This window comes from Aptenodytes patagonicus, chromosome 18 (genome assembly GCF_965638725.1).
Source record: "Aptenodytes patagonicus chromosome 18, bAptPat1.pri.cur, whole genome shotgun sequence".
NCBI classification, from domain to species: Eukaryota; Metazoa; Chordata; class Aves; order Sphenisciformes; family Spheniscidae; genus Aptenodytes; species Aptenodytes patagonicus.
Window position 1 is genome coordinate 13,147,641 of NC_134966.1, and position 18,681 is coordinate 13,166,321.

At 42.0% G+C, this 18,681-nt stretch overlaps 1 protein-coding gene across 2 annotated transcripts in view; it reads left to right on the forward strand.

The window, feature by feature from the left end:
• The window catches only part of LMX1B (LIM homeobox transcription factor 1 beta), a 104,684-nt gene extending 86,671 nt beyond the window's left edge, over positions 1–18,013 (forward strand). Inside the window, exons 3-8 of one of the 2 annotated variants that reach the window (XM_076355173.1) lie at positions 8,738–8,970; positions 12,679–12,857; positions 13,868–13,945; positions 14,360–14,426; positions 15,501–15,662; positions 17,425–18,013. In XM_076355173.1, coding sequence (XP_076211288.1) covers positions 8,738–8,970; positions 12,679–12,857; positions 13,868–13,945; positions 14,360–14,426; positions 15,501–15,662; positions 17,425–17,582 — 877 coding nt within the window. In that variant the 3' untranslated portion in view covers positions 17,583–18,013. Of the gene's footprint in view, positions 1–8,737; positions 8,971–12,678; positions 12,858–13,867; positions 13,946–14,359; positions 14,427–15,500; positions 15,663–16,012; positions 16,105–17,424 lie in introns of those variants that run through there. The other variant, XM_076355174.1, reaches the window with a different exon arrangement.
• The last annotated feature ends 668 nt before the right edge of the window (positions 18,014–18,681 follow it).

The following is an 18,681-nucleotide window of genomic DNA, read 5'->3' on the forward strand; positions in this document are numbered from 1 at the left end:
TCGCTATATCATAAAGAGCTTACGTTTAGGATTTTTAGATGCTGTATTTTACTCCTAAAAACCTTTGCTCTACAAATCAAATGCAGCCTAATTTTGCAAACATCCAAACATTTTCATCTCAGTGAAAGAAGCAGAAATTTTCATTCAGTTTAAAGTTTGTCACGTTACAAATAAAATTTAAAAAGAAGCCAGTCCCACATCTAACAGCAAATCTCTCTGAATGCCTTTCCTGCACCCTACTGCTTTATATATAGGGGAGGCAGAGAGATGTAACAGATGAAACATTTTGTTTATGAAGTGTCTATGTTTTGTTTTATTTCACATGTTTTTGCAATATAGATAACAGATTACACCACAGAGCTTTCATTGCCTTGTGCTATAAAGATACTATAAAGCCTTTCTGGGTATTAATAATAGATTGTGTTGATGAGTTTGGAGAAGCTGGCAATAGACCCCCCACTGTAAAGACATTAACACCACAGGACTAAGGTATCTTTCCCTTGCAAATCAGTTGCTAAATTGGCTGTGCTGATGGGTTTGGGCACAAGCTCTTGTACAGCATCAGTGCAGCAGGCACAGGAAGTTATTTTGTTTTATACTGGCAAATAACGTTTCTTCCTCTTAATGTTCTTAGTTGAGAGGAAAGGCCCTGTGTAAATTCTTTCCCTAAGTCATTCTTGCCAGCCAAGAAATAACTTAGAAATTACATTTGAATTGCTTTGACACACGATTATTTTTTTCTGTAAAAATGAAGGCCGGGCCAGTGAATCACCAACAGTACAATTTCCCTGCTTATAGGGCCTTTAGGGTGAATTTTCATATAAAAATTATATTAGAAGAATTTCCCTGTGTTGTTGGCGATGTAAATTCAAAGGCAACTGTAAATTCAGTATGCCACTTAGTGAACAAGAAGGATAAGACGTCTCATCAGACTAGTGAATATTCAGCACGCTGGAGACAGGCGGTCCTCGCACAGAGCTGGGCTATGAAATAAGGCCCCCTCTCCACGCAGAGCATGAGCCATTTCGCCCACTGGAAATCAGTGAGGTTGTACAGGTAGGAAATAAAGATGGATTTAGTTCAATATGTGTAAATAACTGAATAAAAATCCAAAGGAGGAAAAATGAAAAAGTTGGTTTTCAGTAATGACCTAGCTCAGCAGAGTTGCAGCAGAAGTACAAACTCCCCAACACATACTATGCTTTTATAGCACTTCAGTATAATTTGAAGCAATACAAAAAGCACAACAGCAGAAGCCCATTTAGCCTTTTTTAAACTCATAGACGAAAATAACATTATTTCCCAAATGTTTGCACTGCCTAAAAATATAATTCTAACAATATCATCATATTTTGTTAATCCATTAGGCTTCTTAATTGCAGCCCTGGCTTTATCAATTGAATTGGCGCCCTTAACTTTTATAACAGTTTCTATTCTGCAGAACAGATTAGAAGAAAATTGCAGCCATAATCTGTACAGTGCAATTGCCGTGCTATAAAGAGGAATGGGAGTAGCTGAGAAGAGCAATTGGATTCCCAAAGGTGGAGCACAGTAGAGCAATATCAGTGACTTTGTAAATGAAAAATTGTTTTAATTCCCTTCTAACAGCAATAATTTGATTCTTCATAAATTTTTCCATCAAAGTGTTGTAAGGAAAAATGCTATAAAATAGAACTGCATGGCAGTGATGGAAGACAGTTGAACAAAGTGGTCAATTAGGAGATGAAAATTAAGCAAAGAGAAGAATCCATTCTGTCACATTCTGCTTGGAGCAAGAAACTCCTCTGCACTTTACATTTTATGTTTTACTTTATAGTTAAGGAAGTTGTAACTTTTTAGGTCATTCTGACCCCGCTTGAGCAAGTTACATTAGGACGGCTGCTTTGAATTCTGTGTGTCTTCATGCATTTTAGTGAATCCATTTGTTGGGTCTTTTCCATCTGTCTCAGCATCATGGTTCTGACCGTGGAACCCCCAGTGCACAGAGCTTTGGCGTGGTGGGCCTGCCCGTGGAAGGGATTTTGAGATGCCTCAGCTGCAGGAGCTGGGGTTGGGTACCGCGTGGCTGGGGAGTCCTGTGCCCAGTGGCCTGAGGACCTCTCGAGAAGGTGACAAGACGGGAGCGGCTGTCCCAGTCCATTCCGTTACCAAATGCCCACCCCATCAGAGCAGACAGCAGCCAAGACCTGTCCTGGCACGTTGGGAGGGATCTGGGAATGGCTGGTCTGCACGAAGGTCCCTCTGAACCGGCCCTTGCTGGTAGAGCGGCTGCGGGGATCCTGCAGGGTCCTGAGCTCTGCTCAAGAGGGGGCATCTGCTCGCTGTCCACAGATGACTTTTTTTCCATTGTTGAAAGTATGTAAAGAGAGAAAATTAACACAGGGCAGGAGACTTCTTGGCAGTTGTCATTTCTGTTGCGGTAGAGGCCAGTGATGGTGGTCCGGCCGGGACTGCCACGTGGCACAGAGGTACATGCAGCACCGCTGTCCCTGCCGCTAATGGGAAGCAAAGTCTAAAAATGAACAAAATCCCGCTCCTATCAAGGCAAATGGGACTTCTTCCTCTTATTCCAGTGGGAAGGAAATCAAACGAAGGGTAATATTTTTGTGGATATGGTTGTGACACAAGCCATCATCTGGGTATGGGCATCCTGTGATGCTGCCTGGGGCCCGTGTGTGGCGGACAAAGCGGTTATGTGAGCTTGTTTGCTGGGTCCGTATTTGGTGGACAGAGCGGTTACGTGAGCTTGTGGCTCTGACAGTGTCCATGGTCAAACTCCCACCAGCTTCAGGGCAAGATTTCACTTAGCATGGGAAAACATGTGGTCTCTATCATTATTTTATCTTGCCTTTGCATGGCAGTACAGCACTTCTCATGAAAATACAGGTAAAATGTTCATGGGAAGAAAAAGGAACTCAGTACCAAGATATGCTACATTTTAATCTGTGAATCCAAATCCACATTGTGAAACACAGTTTTAAATGCAAGCTTTCACCAGTAGTTGGTGTTCTTACTACAGCACCTGTGGATAGAGGGTTAATAAATATTTTCTTCAGTTCTCCCTGAAGGAGAAAAAGGTTTTTGTTTTAGTTTCTCTCTAAATATTACTTTTTTTTTCTAGAAACTTTTAATTTTTGCGCATGTTTTATTACAACTCAGTGAAAGGGAATTAGCTTTCTTTTACTGAAGTTTCAACTATGAAATTTGCTTTAATAAACTATGTAATTATTTTTTCTGCAGGGAAAATATTTAAAATGGATTGTTTCTTTTTATAGGGTTTCTTTTTTTTTTCCCCCAAATAATAAAATTATAATATTTCTGTTTTGCTTTAGTGCATTTGAGATGTTTTGAATGCTCAGAATTCAGTGTAACCAAGCAACAGTTCTTCTTTTTTATAAGGACCCATGAGCTGTAAGACGCTACAGAAATGTTCAAGTCCTATGCTGGAAAAAAACCCCATGCATAGTGTTTTCCCCATTCTATGTCATCTAAAGAAGACAGAAGTATCAAAATTTCTCCCAAAGAACAAGTAACAGATGTCATTCATTAGTAATTTAATTTCTTCTCTTAATAAAACTCAGTTGTGTGAAAAGCATAATATATTTTACTTCAGCTCTAACATATTTTGTACCATACGAGTGCCAAGCGAACTCCCAGCTGGCTATATAGGCACGATAGGGATGTCGTATACAGGCTATTATCAGAAAGAAAAGCGTCAGAGCTAGAGACTATACCTACAATATTTACAAAAGCTTGTGACCACCATCTTTGCATATTTATTAACTAAAGAAAAGCCAGGTATCTGCTGTGGTTTCTTGCAACACATAATGTCAGAATAACACAGAAAGGAAAATGATTTAACGTTTCTGATACGTAGACAGCAGCATCTGTCCTCTTGCATATATCAAACATGGCTTAATAACTTCCTATTTACTGCTTCACGGCAGAGGTCCAGTAAATAAACAACCTGACTGAATTAGTCTATTTTTATACCTCTGTCCTGTATAACAAACCTCTTGAACCACACTTAATATGAACAGCAAATTTCACACTGCACATGGAGATCTCTCAGCACAGATTAAATTAGTTATAATAAAACAATTAAAATCTATTTGCCCACAGACAGGAGGAAATGAAGGACCTGGGTGAGCAATGGAAAGGTAAAGGGTGGGTTGTCAGGACATCAGAAGAGTAAACAGCAGAACCATGATTCTCAGGAGCATAGCAGGGTCAAACTTACTGCAAGATAACTACGCGAGAGATAATAAATCAGTAGTATGTATTAAACACCAGATGGTTGTGCCCATGCAGGAAGGCACAATGGATCATGTAACTGTGGTTGTTTCTAAGGATTACTGATTCAGCCTGGCTTCACAGGGATATCCTAACAAATAAAATCTTTATGGCCTCTTCCGCTGGTGAACATTTTCATCTACTGTTTAAAGACAGGACCACATGTCTTAGCGTTTTCATTGCCCCTAATATATATGCAAAATTAATTTGTTAAGTTCACACAGTTTTAGCTGGTGAAGATTTTTTGACTATCTAGTACTGTAAAGTTGCTTCACAGCTATTATTACAAATACTCAGATGGACAGACAGGCCATTGTTCCAAGCTTTAGTTCAGCTGAATCCCCCAAGTGTTTCAGGCATAGAGGCAAACACACTTAAAAACTCCTAAACCTATTGAGTTGTCTTTCAAAATTGTCCAGGCAACAGAATTTATTTATAAAACTCTTGCAATCGTTGATTCAAAACAAGGTTTTCTTGTTCTGCTTTTCTCCTTTGTCCTCTTTGAACAATTTTCTTTGGAATGTTTTCGTTGTGCTTAGGAGTCGGAGATTTCCTGGGGCTTCTAATAAAGGCATTTGATTTCCACTCTCCACATACTTTAACAAGTCCAAGGATTTTGAGGTTTGACATTAACTTAAGAGAGCTGGAGATAATCAGCCATGGGGGTAAAAAGTCAGAGTTATGCAAATTATTTGTAAAATGTATAGAAAGCAAAAGAAATATTTCTTTAAATGTGGTTGGTGTGGGACAGAGTCTTTGTCTTAGCACAGAATATCTGCATGCTCCCCTTCAAATTTATGGCTTTGATTGAAACCTGTAAAGGGGTGATCTGTAAAGTATTCCTGCTATCCTACACTTCTCAACAGGTTTATTACCATTCGTTTATAAAATGAACAGTCTAATGAGCAGTGTTTTAGATCACAGATATCAAAGTCTGGTCATTTGTCAAGATTAGTTTCCTGTTGTGAGATTGCCTTGTGCAAAAAAAAGTGCATAACCTTGGGTTACTCTCTGGAAGCTGAAAAAATACCTATAAACACTTTATAAGATAGATTTAATGAAGATTTTATAATCTCAGAACTAAATCTAACACGGTGCAGTATGTGTGTGTGTGTATTTGTGTGAGTGTGTGTTATAATGCAGAGTACCCCAGTACGGAGTATGGAATTTTCTTATGTTGACAATGGATAAATTAAAGATATGAAGTCCATGCAGTATTGTCAGGCCAATTTAATGTTAATTTGAATGACTTAATACTACATTGATGACAATGTAATTCGTTATAACTAAAAGACTGCCTTTGGAAACATTGCTGTGAAAGCACCATCTTTCTGGCAATAATCAATTGCCAATAAATAACACAAAACATTTTCAGTTTGTGTGCTAGACATCTTTTATTTTGAGGGAAAAAAACCCCAAACAGTAAAGCAGTATGACAGCGAAGGTGCTACTCAGGTAAACAATACACTCCATAGCACAAGGAGAAGAAGGTGGATTATTTTTATGTCCCAGTTAGAAGAAACGTGAAGGGGGGGGTATATGCTTTCCTACTTAAAATTATTCGTACACCGTATTGCATTTGTGTTTTCGCTTTCGCTGGACGGTGGCGTATTTTGCGGTTTGCCTGGAAGAAAACCGGAGGCAGCACGGCCGTACCTCCGGCCGTGCGCCGGCCGCCGCAGCCCCAGTCCCGCTAGTTTCGGGCCCCGGACCGCGCATCGGCCCCCCGCTGCAGCTGCCCCCCGCCCCCCTCCGGCGCCAGCCCCCTCCCAGGGAAGGCTCCCCGTTCTCTCCTCGCTGGGGTGGGGAGGGGGGAAGCTGCGCGCCCGCCCGCCGCTGCCTTCTGCCTGGTCGTTCCCGCTCCGCGCTGCGTGCGCGGAGCTGCGCGCAGGTTCGGCCGGCTGGCAGCGGGGATGGTTCGGCTCAGCAGGACCTAACGCGCGGTCCGCGGGAGCCAGCATCTCCGCCGGTTTCTTCTTTCAAAGAGAAAGAAGTCCTTATGCTCTCGGTGTCTGTCAGAGCCTGGCTTCTGTGGTCTGCCTACAAAGGGGGCTGGTGGAGCAGGCATCCTACATTAACTCTTTCTGAGGAAAACCTCAATGCGAAGTACGCTGATCACTCAGCGTTATTTTTATTAACAGGACGACCACAGTGCTGGGGTTTTATCATCGTTATCACAGCGGCATTGCAAAGGTTTTCAGACAGATCGCAGTGCCTGTAGTGGCAGGATCGTGGTCACTTTCTGGAGTTTCTTTTTTAATATTTCTCAGACCAGCAGCACTGATTTGAATTGCAAACGAAGCCAGGAACCTGGAGGCTGCAGAAACAGCAACGGCAGCCGCATTTCCCGGTCTGGCTGTTACATCTGCAGCCGTCAGAGCTGGTACCACGCGTAGGGTCTGTCCCATCCCTCCTGATAGCTATCGATTGAATTTTACTGAAGCGTACACAGGTTAACTGTCACAGTGGTATAAATGAACTGGTGCCAGTTAGGGGAGCTGGATGCCTTCACACCAGATTTGCTAATCTTCGGAGTCTTTAAGTGTGCTCCGTCGTCACAACAGTCTTCAGACAAAAGATACAAGCTTAATTAAACTGAGTCAAATAGGTTTAAGCAGTTAAATAGAAACAACTTTTTAAAGTGCTTAAAATCTGTTTGTTTGCTCTTTTTTTCCTTTTGTGTTTTAATCCTTTCAGATATGTTATTGTGTATAGATAAAAATACTTCCTGCCTAGGAATTTGCTAGCTAAAGCATTGTCATATTTTTGTGATGTTTACTGGTCAGAACATAAAAATCATATTCCTCTCTTTGTGTTAAAGTTTGCATCTAACAGAAGAAAAACCTTGCAGACAAACCCAATAGACTGTATGAAATAAGATGGCCTATTTACTAGCAGTGGCTGTGGGTCCTGCATGGCATCAGTTTCCTTTTAATAGATTTAATTCATTATGTACCCAAAAAAGAGCCACTCAGTCCACCTCGCCTGGCTTGTACAATGCACAGCTGTTACCTTCTGGCTGTGGTCGTGCAAAGGTACGCACCGAGCCAGCAAGGTTAATAGTGTAGATATCTTGTATTAGATCGAAAGATACAGATGGGGAAAACCCACAAGTTCTTGGGCACTCAGCCTTTCTTTGGATGCCGTATGCAGATGTATTTACATTTTCTTTTCCCTCCTGCCCATTCTGTGACTCCATCATTTTGCTGAGGAGCTAGTGACTGCCATTTTGCTGTACTTCTCAGCTCAGACAAAATGGAGGCTTTGGAGGAATCAGTAACTACCACAGCCTGTGCCTTCTAAAATCGAAGATAATCACCTTTTATAAAAAAGGGGATAATTTTGAGGATGAAAAAAAAAATCAGCATACCCCATCCTAAGAGGCAGAATCTCCTTTTTTCCTGTGAACACATGGGTGCAGTTGTGTTAATTTCATTGCCAAAATGTAAATATTAATGCACCTTGCACTTTGATGTATTGCCATAAAAGACACTGAATTTCAAATCACCAAGCCCATTGTGTGATACAGGGACGTAACTTAGCTATTCGTCTTTATTTGAAGCATCCCTTTTCCTAAAAGCTCACTTAGGGACATTCCCAGTTGCCATTAGAAAAGCAAAATAAAATTAATCTAAATCATTCTAACTTTATCTTAGAAAATTAATGATGGATGAAAGAGGGGGTTTATAAAAGTTTAATAAGAACTAGTCTGGAATACAGTGTATATTCTAGAGCCTGTGATTATAGTGGTAATTTAGCAGATTGTATCACTGCCTATCTCTGCCAAAGGATGTTTCACACCATTTAAAATGCACAGTACTCCCTTCAAAGACAGGTTGTTCTGGAATAACCCAACATCCAAAGAAAAGCCGTGTTATTTCACTCCTCTCTTTATCAATTGCATGTGTGCGATTGCATGTGTGTGTGTCATCTTGTCCTCAGCAACAGCACTAAGTTTTCATGCTTGTTCCTGTGTTCATTTATCAGCCTCCTCAGAGACAGACAATACCAAAAATGGAAAGTCATGAAATCTATTCAGAATAGGGTTTAAGTGCTGAAACCAGAGAGCCTGCATAAAAAAAAGCATGAATTGGCCCTTCCTCTAAAAGGTGAATTAAAATAAATTTGGTTTTGAACAAGTTATCCAAACTCTGAGAGCTCCTTTTTGTTTCTCTTTTTGAAGAGGAACAAAACAGTGAGATAAGGACAAATCTTAGTGTTTTCTATCCAGCAAAGGTGATTTGGGAATCTCTAGACCAAAGGGAGTGAGATTTGAATAAATTGCATGCCTGTGATGTTTCCAAGAATAAGGATGCAAGTCGCCCAGTGTGCAAAAGCATGAGCCAAGCTGATCTGTAGTTAAATTAAAGAATTTGCTCTATTTAAATTCATGCAGTGTATGATCTGACATTCCCTTTGACTTTACTGCTTCTCTTTCTTACAGGCTGTTTGCTGCTAAGTGCAGTGGCTGCATGGAAAAGATCGCCCCAACAGAATTCGTGATGAGAGCCCTGGAGTGTGTTTACCACTTAAGCTGCTTCTGCTGCTGTGTTTGCGAACGACAGCTGAGGAAAGGGGACGAGTTTGTTCTTAAGGAAGGGCAGTTGCTCTGCAAAAGTGACTATGAAAAAGAGAAAGACTTGTTGAGCTCGGTCAGCCCAGACGACTCAGACTCAGGTGAGCTTTTCCCACACCTGCTCTGACTGGAAAAGCCACAAGCATTTGTAGAGCTTTCTTGTAGAAAAGTGTATCCATTTACACATCCACTTTATTTATATGCACATGCCACCTGTGCAAATTAGCAGGCACAGCTAAAAAAAAATCCCTGCTTGCAGTCTGTTCTCCCTAACTTGACTCCCTTCCTTAACTTGCTGCTTAGTAAAGGACAAAAACTTCTTGTTTTCATCAAGATATTTTTCTGTAAGATCACAAAATGTGCATCAGGCTGACTTCAGTTACCTGCGGCTTCATTCAAAGTGTGCTGTTTTCCATAGGCATTCTTCCATCCACTTAACGTATTTTTCAGGGGATCTTCTGCACACACACTGTCAGCACGGAGCTAGGAAAATGGACAAAGTAGTAATACGATTTTCAAGAGTATTCTCTCTGCCAGTCACAAATGGTAACTTTAAAAAAACCGACAAGTACAACACAGAAGTAGAGGAGAATCTGAAAGAAACCAAGAAGTGGTTGTGTTTGTGCTGCAGCAATAGCATGTGCAGTGCAGGAAGCCAGGGCAGCTGCCAGCTTGGCAAGGCTGCCTGCGTATCCACTCCCGTTAAGGCAGGCAAGTGGGCTCACACAAAAAGAAAAATAAAAAGCAGTAACTTGAATGAGGAGTTTAGTGGAGTCTGTCTCTGGATGCTTTCAGGCCAGGTACAGTGCTTGGCTCTCCTGACTTCCACCCAGACTTCTCCCTGGCAGTATGTCTCTTCTGTGCTACTAAGGCTCTAGTTTCTGATCATCTCTGTTGCCTACCTGCTATTTTGTGTCTGAGCCCCATTCTGCTGTCAACCTAGGAGATCATCTATGTGTTGACCCAAGGATAGCTCCACTATGGTTTGTATGCTACATATAGTACAGAAGTGAGACATGCAAAGTTTGCCTGTTACAGATCTCCAAGAGTCCTGCGCTGTTCCTGGTGAATGCAAACTGTTTGGGATCAAGGGACGACAGGTTCGATATCTTACTAAGATGCACTACTACTAATCTGCAGTGTGACCTCTCTCTTCAGAGGGACCTGGGGTTTGAACAGTGTGATTGCAAGAGTCTGCACCACTTGGCCTGGGAGTTAAGGCAGAGAATCGCCATACTGTGACCAGAGCTTTTGCCTTCTCCTGAAGAAGACAGTGGAGCCCTTACACCTGATAGCAGCTGATGGGTGTCTTCCCCGAGTTCTTCACAGTGATGGAAAGACAGATACTTCCTTTCCTCCACCCATTTCCTAGGGAAGGTTTTAAAAGAGAGTGAGCAAAAGCCACTTGCTATCTGTCCAGGGCTGGAAACACAGTACTGCACAGGACAAATAGTTCACACACTGGATTTGGGTTCTCCAGTCCAAAACCCAGGGGATCTAGCAGTGGTTACAGTGAGGACTGGCTTTCAGGCTCACAGGCAGTTCCAGGAGAGATGGGATGCCTCCTTCCTGTGCCATATGCACTCAGGGAGACTGAAAACCTCCTGCTGCCGGTGTGCCCTGGCTGATCCCAAGACTAGAGACAGCATGTACACAAGCTGCTGCCAACCATCATAATTGTGCACTTGTTTCCCAAGAAAATGTCTAAGAAAATCAACAATTACCATTCCATTAAGCGTACAAATGACATGAATGTTTGTCTCTGGTTTATGGGAAAATGCATTATTCCACTTTAGCTGGGAGCAGTAATTATCCTTAATCTCTAATCTGAGAGCCATATTCTCCACATTGCTGAAATTTATATTTTCTTGTCAGGAATGCTGCAAGACAAAGGTCACTGCTGACTCAGCAGGACATGCGGGACCGGGGCCTTTCTTGGAGCAACATGTTATTTATTGCCATACTGTATTTGCAGGACCTTGAGTGCTCTGCTCTGTAAATCTCATGTCGCAGGGTTTGGGCTCTTTGTGAATTTGCCTGAGGCCTGTGAGTTTCCTACTTGCCCTTCAGCATGTCATTCTCTCATCGCCAACTTCAGCATCCTGCTGTCCGCCTGTCTGTGTCCAGACAAACCCCCTTTGAAAAGCTGCGTGTGCGGGGCTGTCCCCGCGCTGCAACGATGGGCATGGGGATCCTCCTCCCCTGCCTTCCTCACTCACAGCGTGGGCACTGGTGTGGTGGCTGCTGTTTGCCAGCCAGCTGCGTTTGAGATCTGCTTTGGGCACGGGTGGGCTCTCCTTCAGGACCAGATTTTGTATTTTGTGATCAGCAGTAAGCTACCAGAGCGGCACAAAACAACCTTGGTTTCAGTTTCATTTCCCCTTGGCACAATGGGTACTTTCTTACTCCTGGAGATGCTTTTTTTTCCTCACTATTCTCTGTTAGCCAAACCCAAACCTGAAAAACAAGTTGACAAATTAAATGGGATGTTTTCTCTCCCATTGTCTAATACATTGAAAACATGCATCTCCCAGATGCCTGTGTGAGAGCAAATGATTTCACATAGCCCTGGCTGAGAGTGTGTCCTTCTCCAATCAAATATTTATCCACTGGACACAAAAGTAACTCTCCAATGAGCAATATTAATCCTCACAAACCTTTCCTTAGAAATGGCATGCTGGAAAGTTAATAATGTCATGGTTATTAAAATGACTGAACTTCTCTTTAATCATTAGGTAAAAGATGCTTATTAAAGTAAAAGGTGATTAGATTGCTAGGTGCATAATAATCAGACCCTAAAATGAATTAAAGTCTAATTTGTTAATTCCCCAAACGTAATCTTTGAGTATATAAAAATTGCAGTGTGTTTCTTCATGTTGAAGTCCCTATAATAGGATATTAATGTTTTCTGGAAGAAAAATCAGTAGTCTGGTGAAATAAAACGTGCTGAGTTGAAAAGTTGTTTTTCACAACAAAATTTGTACTTACTCTTCAACCTTTGCCACTGCGATTGAGACTTCCCAGTACAATATACTAACACATGTAATATCTCCAGACTGTACAAGTATTCAGAATTTAACTATAGAAAATGCAAGTAGTCTATTTGGTCTACACAAGCACGTATATACTTGTATGTATCTAGCAAGAAAGAGAAATTTGTACATGCACATATAGACACATTGAAATACACAGAGAAAGAATACTGATGTTTTCTGTGGGATGCAGAAATGAGATGGCAAAGATTATATTTAATATTATGTCTAGAGCTTCAAAATATTCAGAACAATACCTGGAATCTGCACTATATTTAGCTAAACAGACTTTGAGATATTTTTGTGATATTTGCATTTACACTGTTTTGCTGCCATAGCGGTGCGGGCAGTGGTACCTGTCTGCAACTAATGCTTTGGGAGAAGATGCCACTCTGCTGTGAAGGGAAAAGTGTGTGTCAGCTGGTGTGGTTGCAGCAGGTGAGCACACAGGGGACCAAGCGATGCTGGAAGGGCACAAAGTCTCCCTGTCCCAAGTCCTGGAACTATTGAAGCATATTCTGAATTTCGATCCCCTGATCAGTCCCATGCCCTCAATTAAAATTTAAACACATTTTTATGCTTTTGTCACATTTGATTTAGGCAGTGCACACAAATCTAAGATAGTCTCTTCCTGCCCATAGTTACTTTAGGTATTCAAATAAATATGGGATAATAGTTGAACCTGTTGAATAGTTTGGCACCTGAAGAGTAGTTCTCAAACACCCTGTTATCTTGGTGGAACAAGTACAATTTTATATCCTGTTTATTTTTCACCAGTTAAAAGTGATGATGAAGATGGAGATGTTAAGCCCACCAAAGGACAAGTAACCCAAGGAAAAGGAAGTGATGATGGGAAGGACCCAAGAAGACCTAAACGACCAAGGACAATACTTACTACGCAGCAGAGACGAGCATTCAAAGCATCCTTTGAAGTGTCTTCCAAGCCCTGTAGGAAGGTAGGTGCTTCATCAGGGACCTGAAGTCAGCTCTGACGCCAGGCCACGGGGGTGACAGGGTCAGGCCACAGCTCCAGATAGCCCCCTGCCCCTTCCTGCCCCTTCCTGGAACAGCAGCAGGTGCCTTGGAGTGAATATAGAAACCAGGCCAGCGTATGGCGATGCTCACCCAAATACCGTCTCAGCCTGGAGCAATCAGCAGCTTAGGACCAGCTCATTGTTATTTCTGGATATTCACCCACAGTATGTAGAGCAGCTCCATGACTGATTCCCGCTGAACAGCAATATTTGGTTCTTATAAACCATGAAGTAGTCTTTGACTATCAGAGCCCAGGTAAACAAGTGGCTTTTGCCCTTCTCCTTCCCACCACAGAGGGAGTCACTAGGCTGCTCAGCTTTGGCCCCACTACTTGTCCCTCCAGTCTTGCTTTTTTAGGAAACTTAACCCTGCTGTTGATCTTGTTTATAGCAGCTAGGGAAAGGTATAACATTGCTTCACTGATGAAGCTGGTGAAAATCAAATCTTTGCGAAAAGCAACCCAGGTAACTGTTTCCTCCTAAGTTTGATTGGAAAAAAATGGAGTTGCATCCTGAAAGCTGTCATTTTTGCAAAAAGTGACATTCTCCTGCTGATGTACAAAGTATGTCTTTTGGGACAGTGCAATGTGCCTTTTTGCCATTTTAAAGTATGAAGTTTTACCTCAACAATATAAAAAATGTTCATAGCCAAATTTGTATCTTTTTGTACAGAACTATTTTATGGGTAAAATAAAAATCATGAAATGACTTAGTGTCATTTTACACAGCTCAGACTATTTGTTCAGTATTTATGAAACTGGTAGTGATGTGAAGGGCAGAACTTGAACAAACTATGCAAAAATATCAGGAATTTTTAAAAGTAATTATGTACATGCAGGTTTTTTTTAGTACAGGCATATTCCTCCTAACATAAGTGATTAGTTTTTTAAAAAAATACAAAAAATTACATCATTAAACATTTCCTCCTATAGGTCAGAGAAACACTAGCAGCTGAAACAGGACTCAGCGTGCGAGTTGTCCAGGTCTGGTTTCAAAACCAAAGAGCAAAGGTAGGTTGTTTGTCAAGTTCTCAAAAGTAAAACGCAAATTGTCCTCCAACACAGATTTTCCCCCCTCCCCCTAGATGTAGTGCGTACCACAGAGATCCCAGGGACTGAACTGTACATATTTTGCATGCACTGCTGTTTACATCCATACAAGAGAGGCAACTTTCAAACACAGACATTAAGTTCATGTACTCAAAGCAACATGAGGTTGGGAGTAAATTTTGCATGCAAATATGCATGCAAATATGAACTGGAAACTAAAATGTTTAAGCTTAGAAGTGAAACTGAACCCATAGTGGTGTGTGCATGAATATAAATGGTCTGTACCAATTGATTCAATGTTTGCAGAGAGTTTTGTAAGGAAATAAAATTATTTCATTCAGAGCCCTGAGATTGTTCTGTTCTTCTTTTATTCAGATGAAAAAACTAGCACGAAGGCATCAGCAGCAGCAGGAGCAACAAAACTCGCAACGACTAGGGCAAGGTAGGGGATTTGTGATGAAGGCAAAGCAAGGGGAAAAGAATCTGCAAGGTTTCTTGAAGTGCCATTCCCACATAATGTCTTAGGTACAGCCACACAGGGCATGCACAAGTCTGTGGATAATGTGTGCCATCCTCAGTGGAAACACACAGAGGTGCTGTATCTGAGTGCCCACCCCAGGTTATCCCAGAGTTCTCCCATGGGGCCAGACCCTGGAGGTGTTTACACAGAAGCTGTTACCTCCTTTCTGTGTGCAGTACAGAGGTGCTTTCACTGGAGGAAATCTCACGCCAGGTAGATCCTCCAGTTTTTTTTCTCCTGAAGAAAGGGGGACCATGCTTAGCTCGGCATCTGCAGGCTGCTTGCAAGGGCGTCAGCATCGCTGCCACAGCCAAGGCACAGGGAGCCCCTCCTGTGCCCCAGCAGCTGGGGCAGGAGGTGCACAGAGGCACCAGGGCTTGCCCTGCTGCTCTGTGGATGCTCTTGAGGTTCTCCAACTCCCAAGGCCTTGCAGCCTCAAATCCTCCTCTTTACGCAGAGCCAGAAAAACTGGTACCAACAGAAGTTAGAGAATAATAGGGCTATGTCACGGACAGGACAGACTTTGGGAAGATATGGTCCAGCACCCAGGAGCTCCAGAAATGATATAGTCAGAAACTAGAATCATAGAATCACAGAATCATTAAGGTTGGAAAAGACTCTAAGACCATCAAGTCTAACCGTCAACCCAACACCACCATGTCCACTAAACCATGTCCCTAAGCACCTCATCTACACGTCTTTTAAATACCTCCAGGGATGGTGACTCAACCACTTCCCTGGGCAGCCTGTTCCAATGTTTAACCACTCTTTCAGTAAAGAAATTTTTCCTCATGTCCAAACTCATGTCCAAACTACAAGTCTTTCAACTTACTGCTCAGGGTTGTACTCTCAGTCAAAATTTGGAAGGCTTGTCTGAATGACAGGACACACCTAGCTGCGTTCACTCTGCGCTTGGGTTCAGTATTGCCACTGATGCTACTGTCTGCTGCTTCTTTGTTCCTAAGCAGTGACTGTACCCTCCTGTTTGCTTTGCAGAAGTAATGTCCAACCGAATGGAAGGGATGATGACATCTTACACACCACTTGCACCACCACAGCAGCAGATTGTAGCAATGGATCAAAGCAGTTATGGCACAGACCCATTTCAGCAGGGTCTTACCCCTCCACAAATGCCAGGCGACCACATGAACCCTTATGGTAAGGCATGCATCATTCTGCCACATCAGAAATAGCAGGGTTTGTATGCTAGTTCACACACCAAAGGTGCAGTAGAGTTACTTGCTTTTATAATATCTTTTCTGGGATTTGTACCAGGGAATTTGTACTAGTCCATTTTGTGTGTATATTTTCATGTACACATAAGGGGGTAGAAGAGAGCTCATCCGAGGCTCTGGACACCCTTCAGAACTATTTCACACTGTAATTCTGATAAATGATAAACCAAGCAACATCACCGCTCCAGCTCCACTTTTTTAAACTACTATCCAAGACATTGAAAAATAAACTACCAAATTCTAGCTCCCTCACAAGTTTTTCCTTTTTCTTAGAAGCTTTGGGGAAAAAGTGCCTTGAAAAGTGGTCTAATAAAGAGAAGTAATCTATTCATTCCAAAATGAATAAGCACCCCTCTAAGATCCCTCAGACTGGATGCATGGATTTGTTAAAGAACAGTTCTTGAGCTACTAAGAGATGTGTCACCACAGGACGTTTCTCCTGCATAATTTTATTCTCTGCCCAAAATCAAGATGATGGTTTGCTTTCACGATTTCCTGACCACACACCATCAAGTGGATAGGTACACCAAACGCATCACAAGCATTAAATGCCTAATAATTGATTCTGGACAATTGCAGTGTGGCATTTAAATAAAATTTAAGAGGATTTCTCAGACTGTGATTATTGGCCTTGCTGTAGCCCACAAGGGCCTGTTACGTTAGGCTCGTTTCTGCTGACCAGGAGCACTTCATTGTAGAGGTCCACGTGCATATCACTTTCACGAGCACGGCATGCACACGCCAACAAGAAACCTGCTTTGGGTCTGTGTTATTACTTTTCCCACTGAGACAAGTCCATGGTACACACCAGGCAATTTGTTAAATCCTGTAAGAAGCTGAAGACATCTGAAATGCTAATGAGCATTAGACGGCTTGTGATTTTGTTGCTAACAATTTGCTTGGCTTTCTAAGCAAAACTCCTTGAGAGGCAGGTTCTGTGCTCCAAACCCAGTGCAGGAGATAGCGCAAAGCCGTTTCAAATGAGTGCATGAGGAAAAAGAGCCTGACTAACACTTTCTTAGTGCTCACAGGACTTGAGCTAGAGCTCTTTCTGGTACCTTAAGAGTTGAAGTAAGCTGAAATCTTAGTTGCTAAGGGAAATAAAAGGTGCTGTTCCAAACCAGCCCCAAAAGAGTGGAATTTTCTGAAATGAAAGCATGTTTACAACTGTAGCTCACTTGAGGCTAGGGAAGTGGGGTCTCCTCCTGGGTCCCATTGCATTCGTAGATCTGTCTTTTACCTTGTATGTAAATGAAGACCATTACTGGTTATGGCTCTCAGACCGCTTCTCCCTGTCGCGGACACTCAGTGTCTGGTCCCACCTTCCTCAGTGGCCCCGGTGCCCCCGTGAATGCCGGATCCCAGCTCACGGAGAGCTGGGGACATGCTCTTCCCTGGCACAATTTGCTCCTGTCATCAGCCAAGACTCTCTTTTGTGCTGCTGACTGAAGTATAAATTAAATCCTGGCAGATTTGAGTGGCACTGCTGCCAGTTGAACTCTGCAAATTGGTTGCTAGCCTTCCTCTTTGTAGGTCAGACCCTTAGAGCGAAATTATGTTAATGTGTAAAAACAAAATCAGGAGCATTCCCTTTTGCTGCAGTGTGCAACATACGAGCATCTGTGTGTACTGTGTCCTCCCCTGGCTGCACAGAATCCAGCTTAACATATACGTTTCATTTGCAGGAAACGACTCCATTTTTCATGATATCGACAGTGATACCTCTTTAACTAGCTTGAGCGACTGTTTTCTTGCCTCTTCCGAAGTTAACTCCATGCAGGCTAGAGTAGGAAACCCCATTGACAGGCTGTACTCTATGCAGAGCTCATATTTCGCCTCATGAAAATAAAAGAAAACAAACAGCCGGCGTATATTTAGCCAGTGACTTTTTCCAGTGCAGACTCTACAGCCATATGTTGCCCAGCTCTTCCTTCACAGTGACTCCTGCTGCCTCTGGACTGCAAAGAGCATTTTTAGGAAGACTATATCTGTGTGCATATATGTGTATGTATGTATATATATATTAATACCTACCTATATACATACATATATATATAAACAAAACGCATCCACCAGTCCCATACCCTTGATTCCCAGCTTGCACCAGACCACGAGACAAGCACGGAAGGAACAGAAGACCCTGCTCGTCAGCAGCCTTTGGTTTGGTTTGGTTTGAGCTCATCGTTGTAAAGGAAATGGATTTTGCGGAAAGCTAGACCTTTTCCTCCTTTCTCTCTTCCTTTCTTTTGGATGTTTAAAGTTTTTTTTTTTTTAAAGCCACTGATACTGACATCAGTCGACCATATGACAAATAAATCAAAGAAACTGGAGATTCCTCCCTTTTCTTACTGCATGATTCATACTATGTTGTGGATAAATTGCCATTTGAACTGTGAGAAGTTAATGTAAATGTGACGTTCAACATTTGTTTCCTTTCTACACTTTTTCTACATAACCTAGATCTGCTCATTAGTTTATAGCCCTTATGCATATGATACTGAGAAACTGGTTAACAGTAATATTTGTGGAGAAAGCCAGTGATTTCATAATAAGAAAGGTCTATGACCCTGGAGAGGAGATGCATGTTAGGGACAGAGGCATTTAGGTTAGTATTGATCTTAAATAATGAAAACTAAAGGTGCTTACAAGACAGAGTTTTTTAAATTTTTTTTTTAAGTGTGAGAATAAAACATTTACAATTGTTTGTAAGTATTGCAGTGCCAAATTTCAAGTCTAGACCATGATTGGCAAACGTGTTGTTCATTCTGTTCTGTTTATTTATGTTTTGCATGAGGCATAAATGTGCTATGCTCCATTGTGCATCTGGAATAATTAAGCACTCCTTTAGTTAATTATCTCGCCTCAGCAAGAATATATGATATACAGTTCTAGCCTGAACCATCAGAAGTCCTGAAATGTGCACCAACTGGGGAAAAAAACGT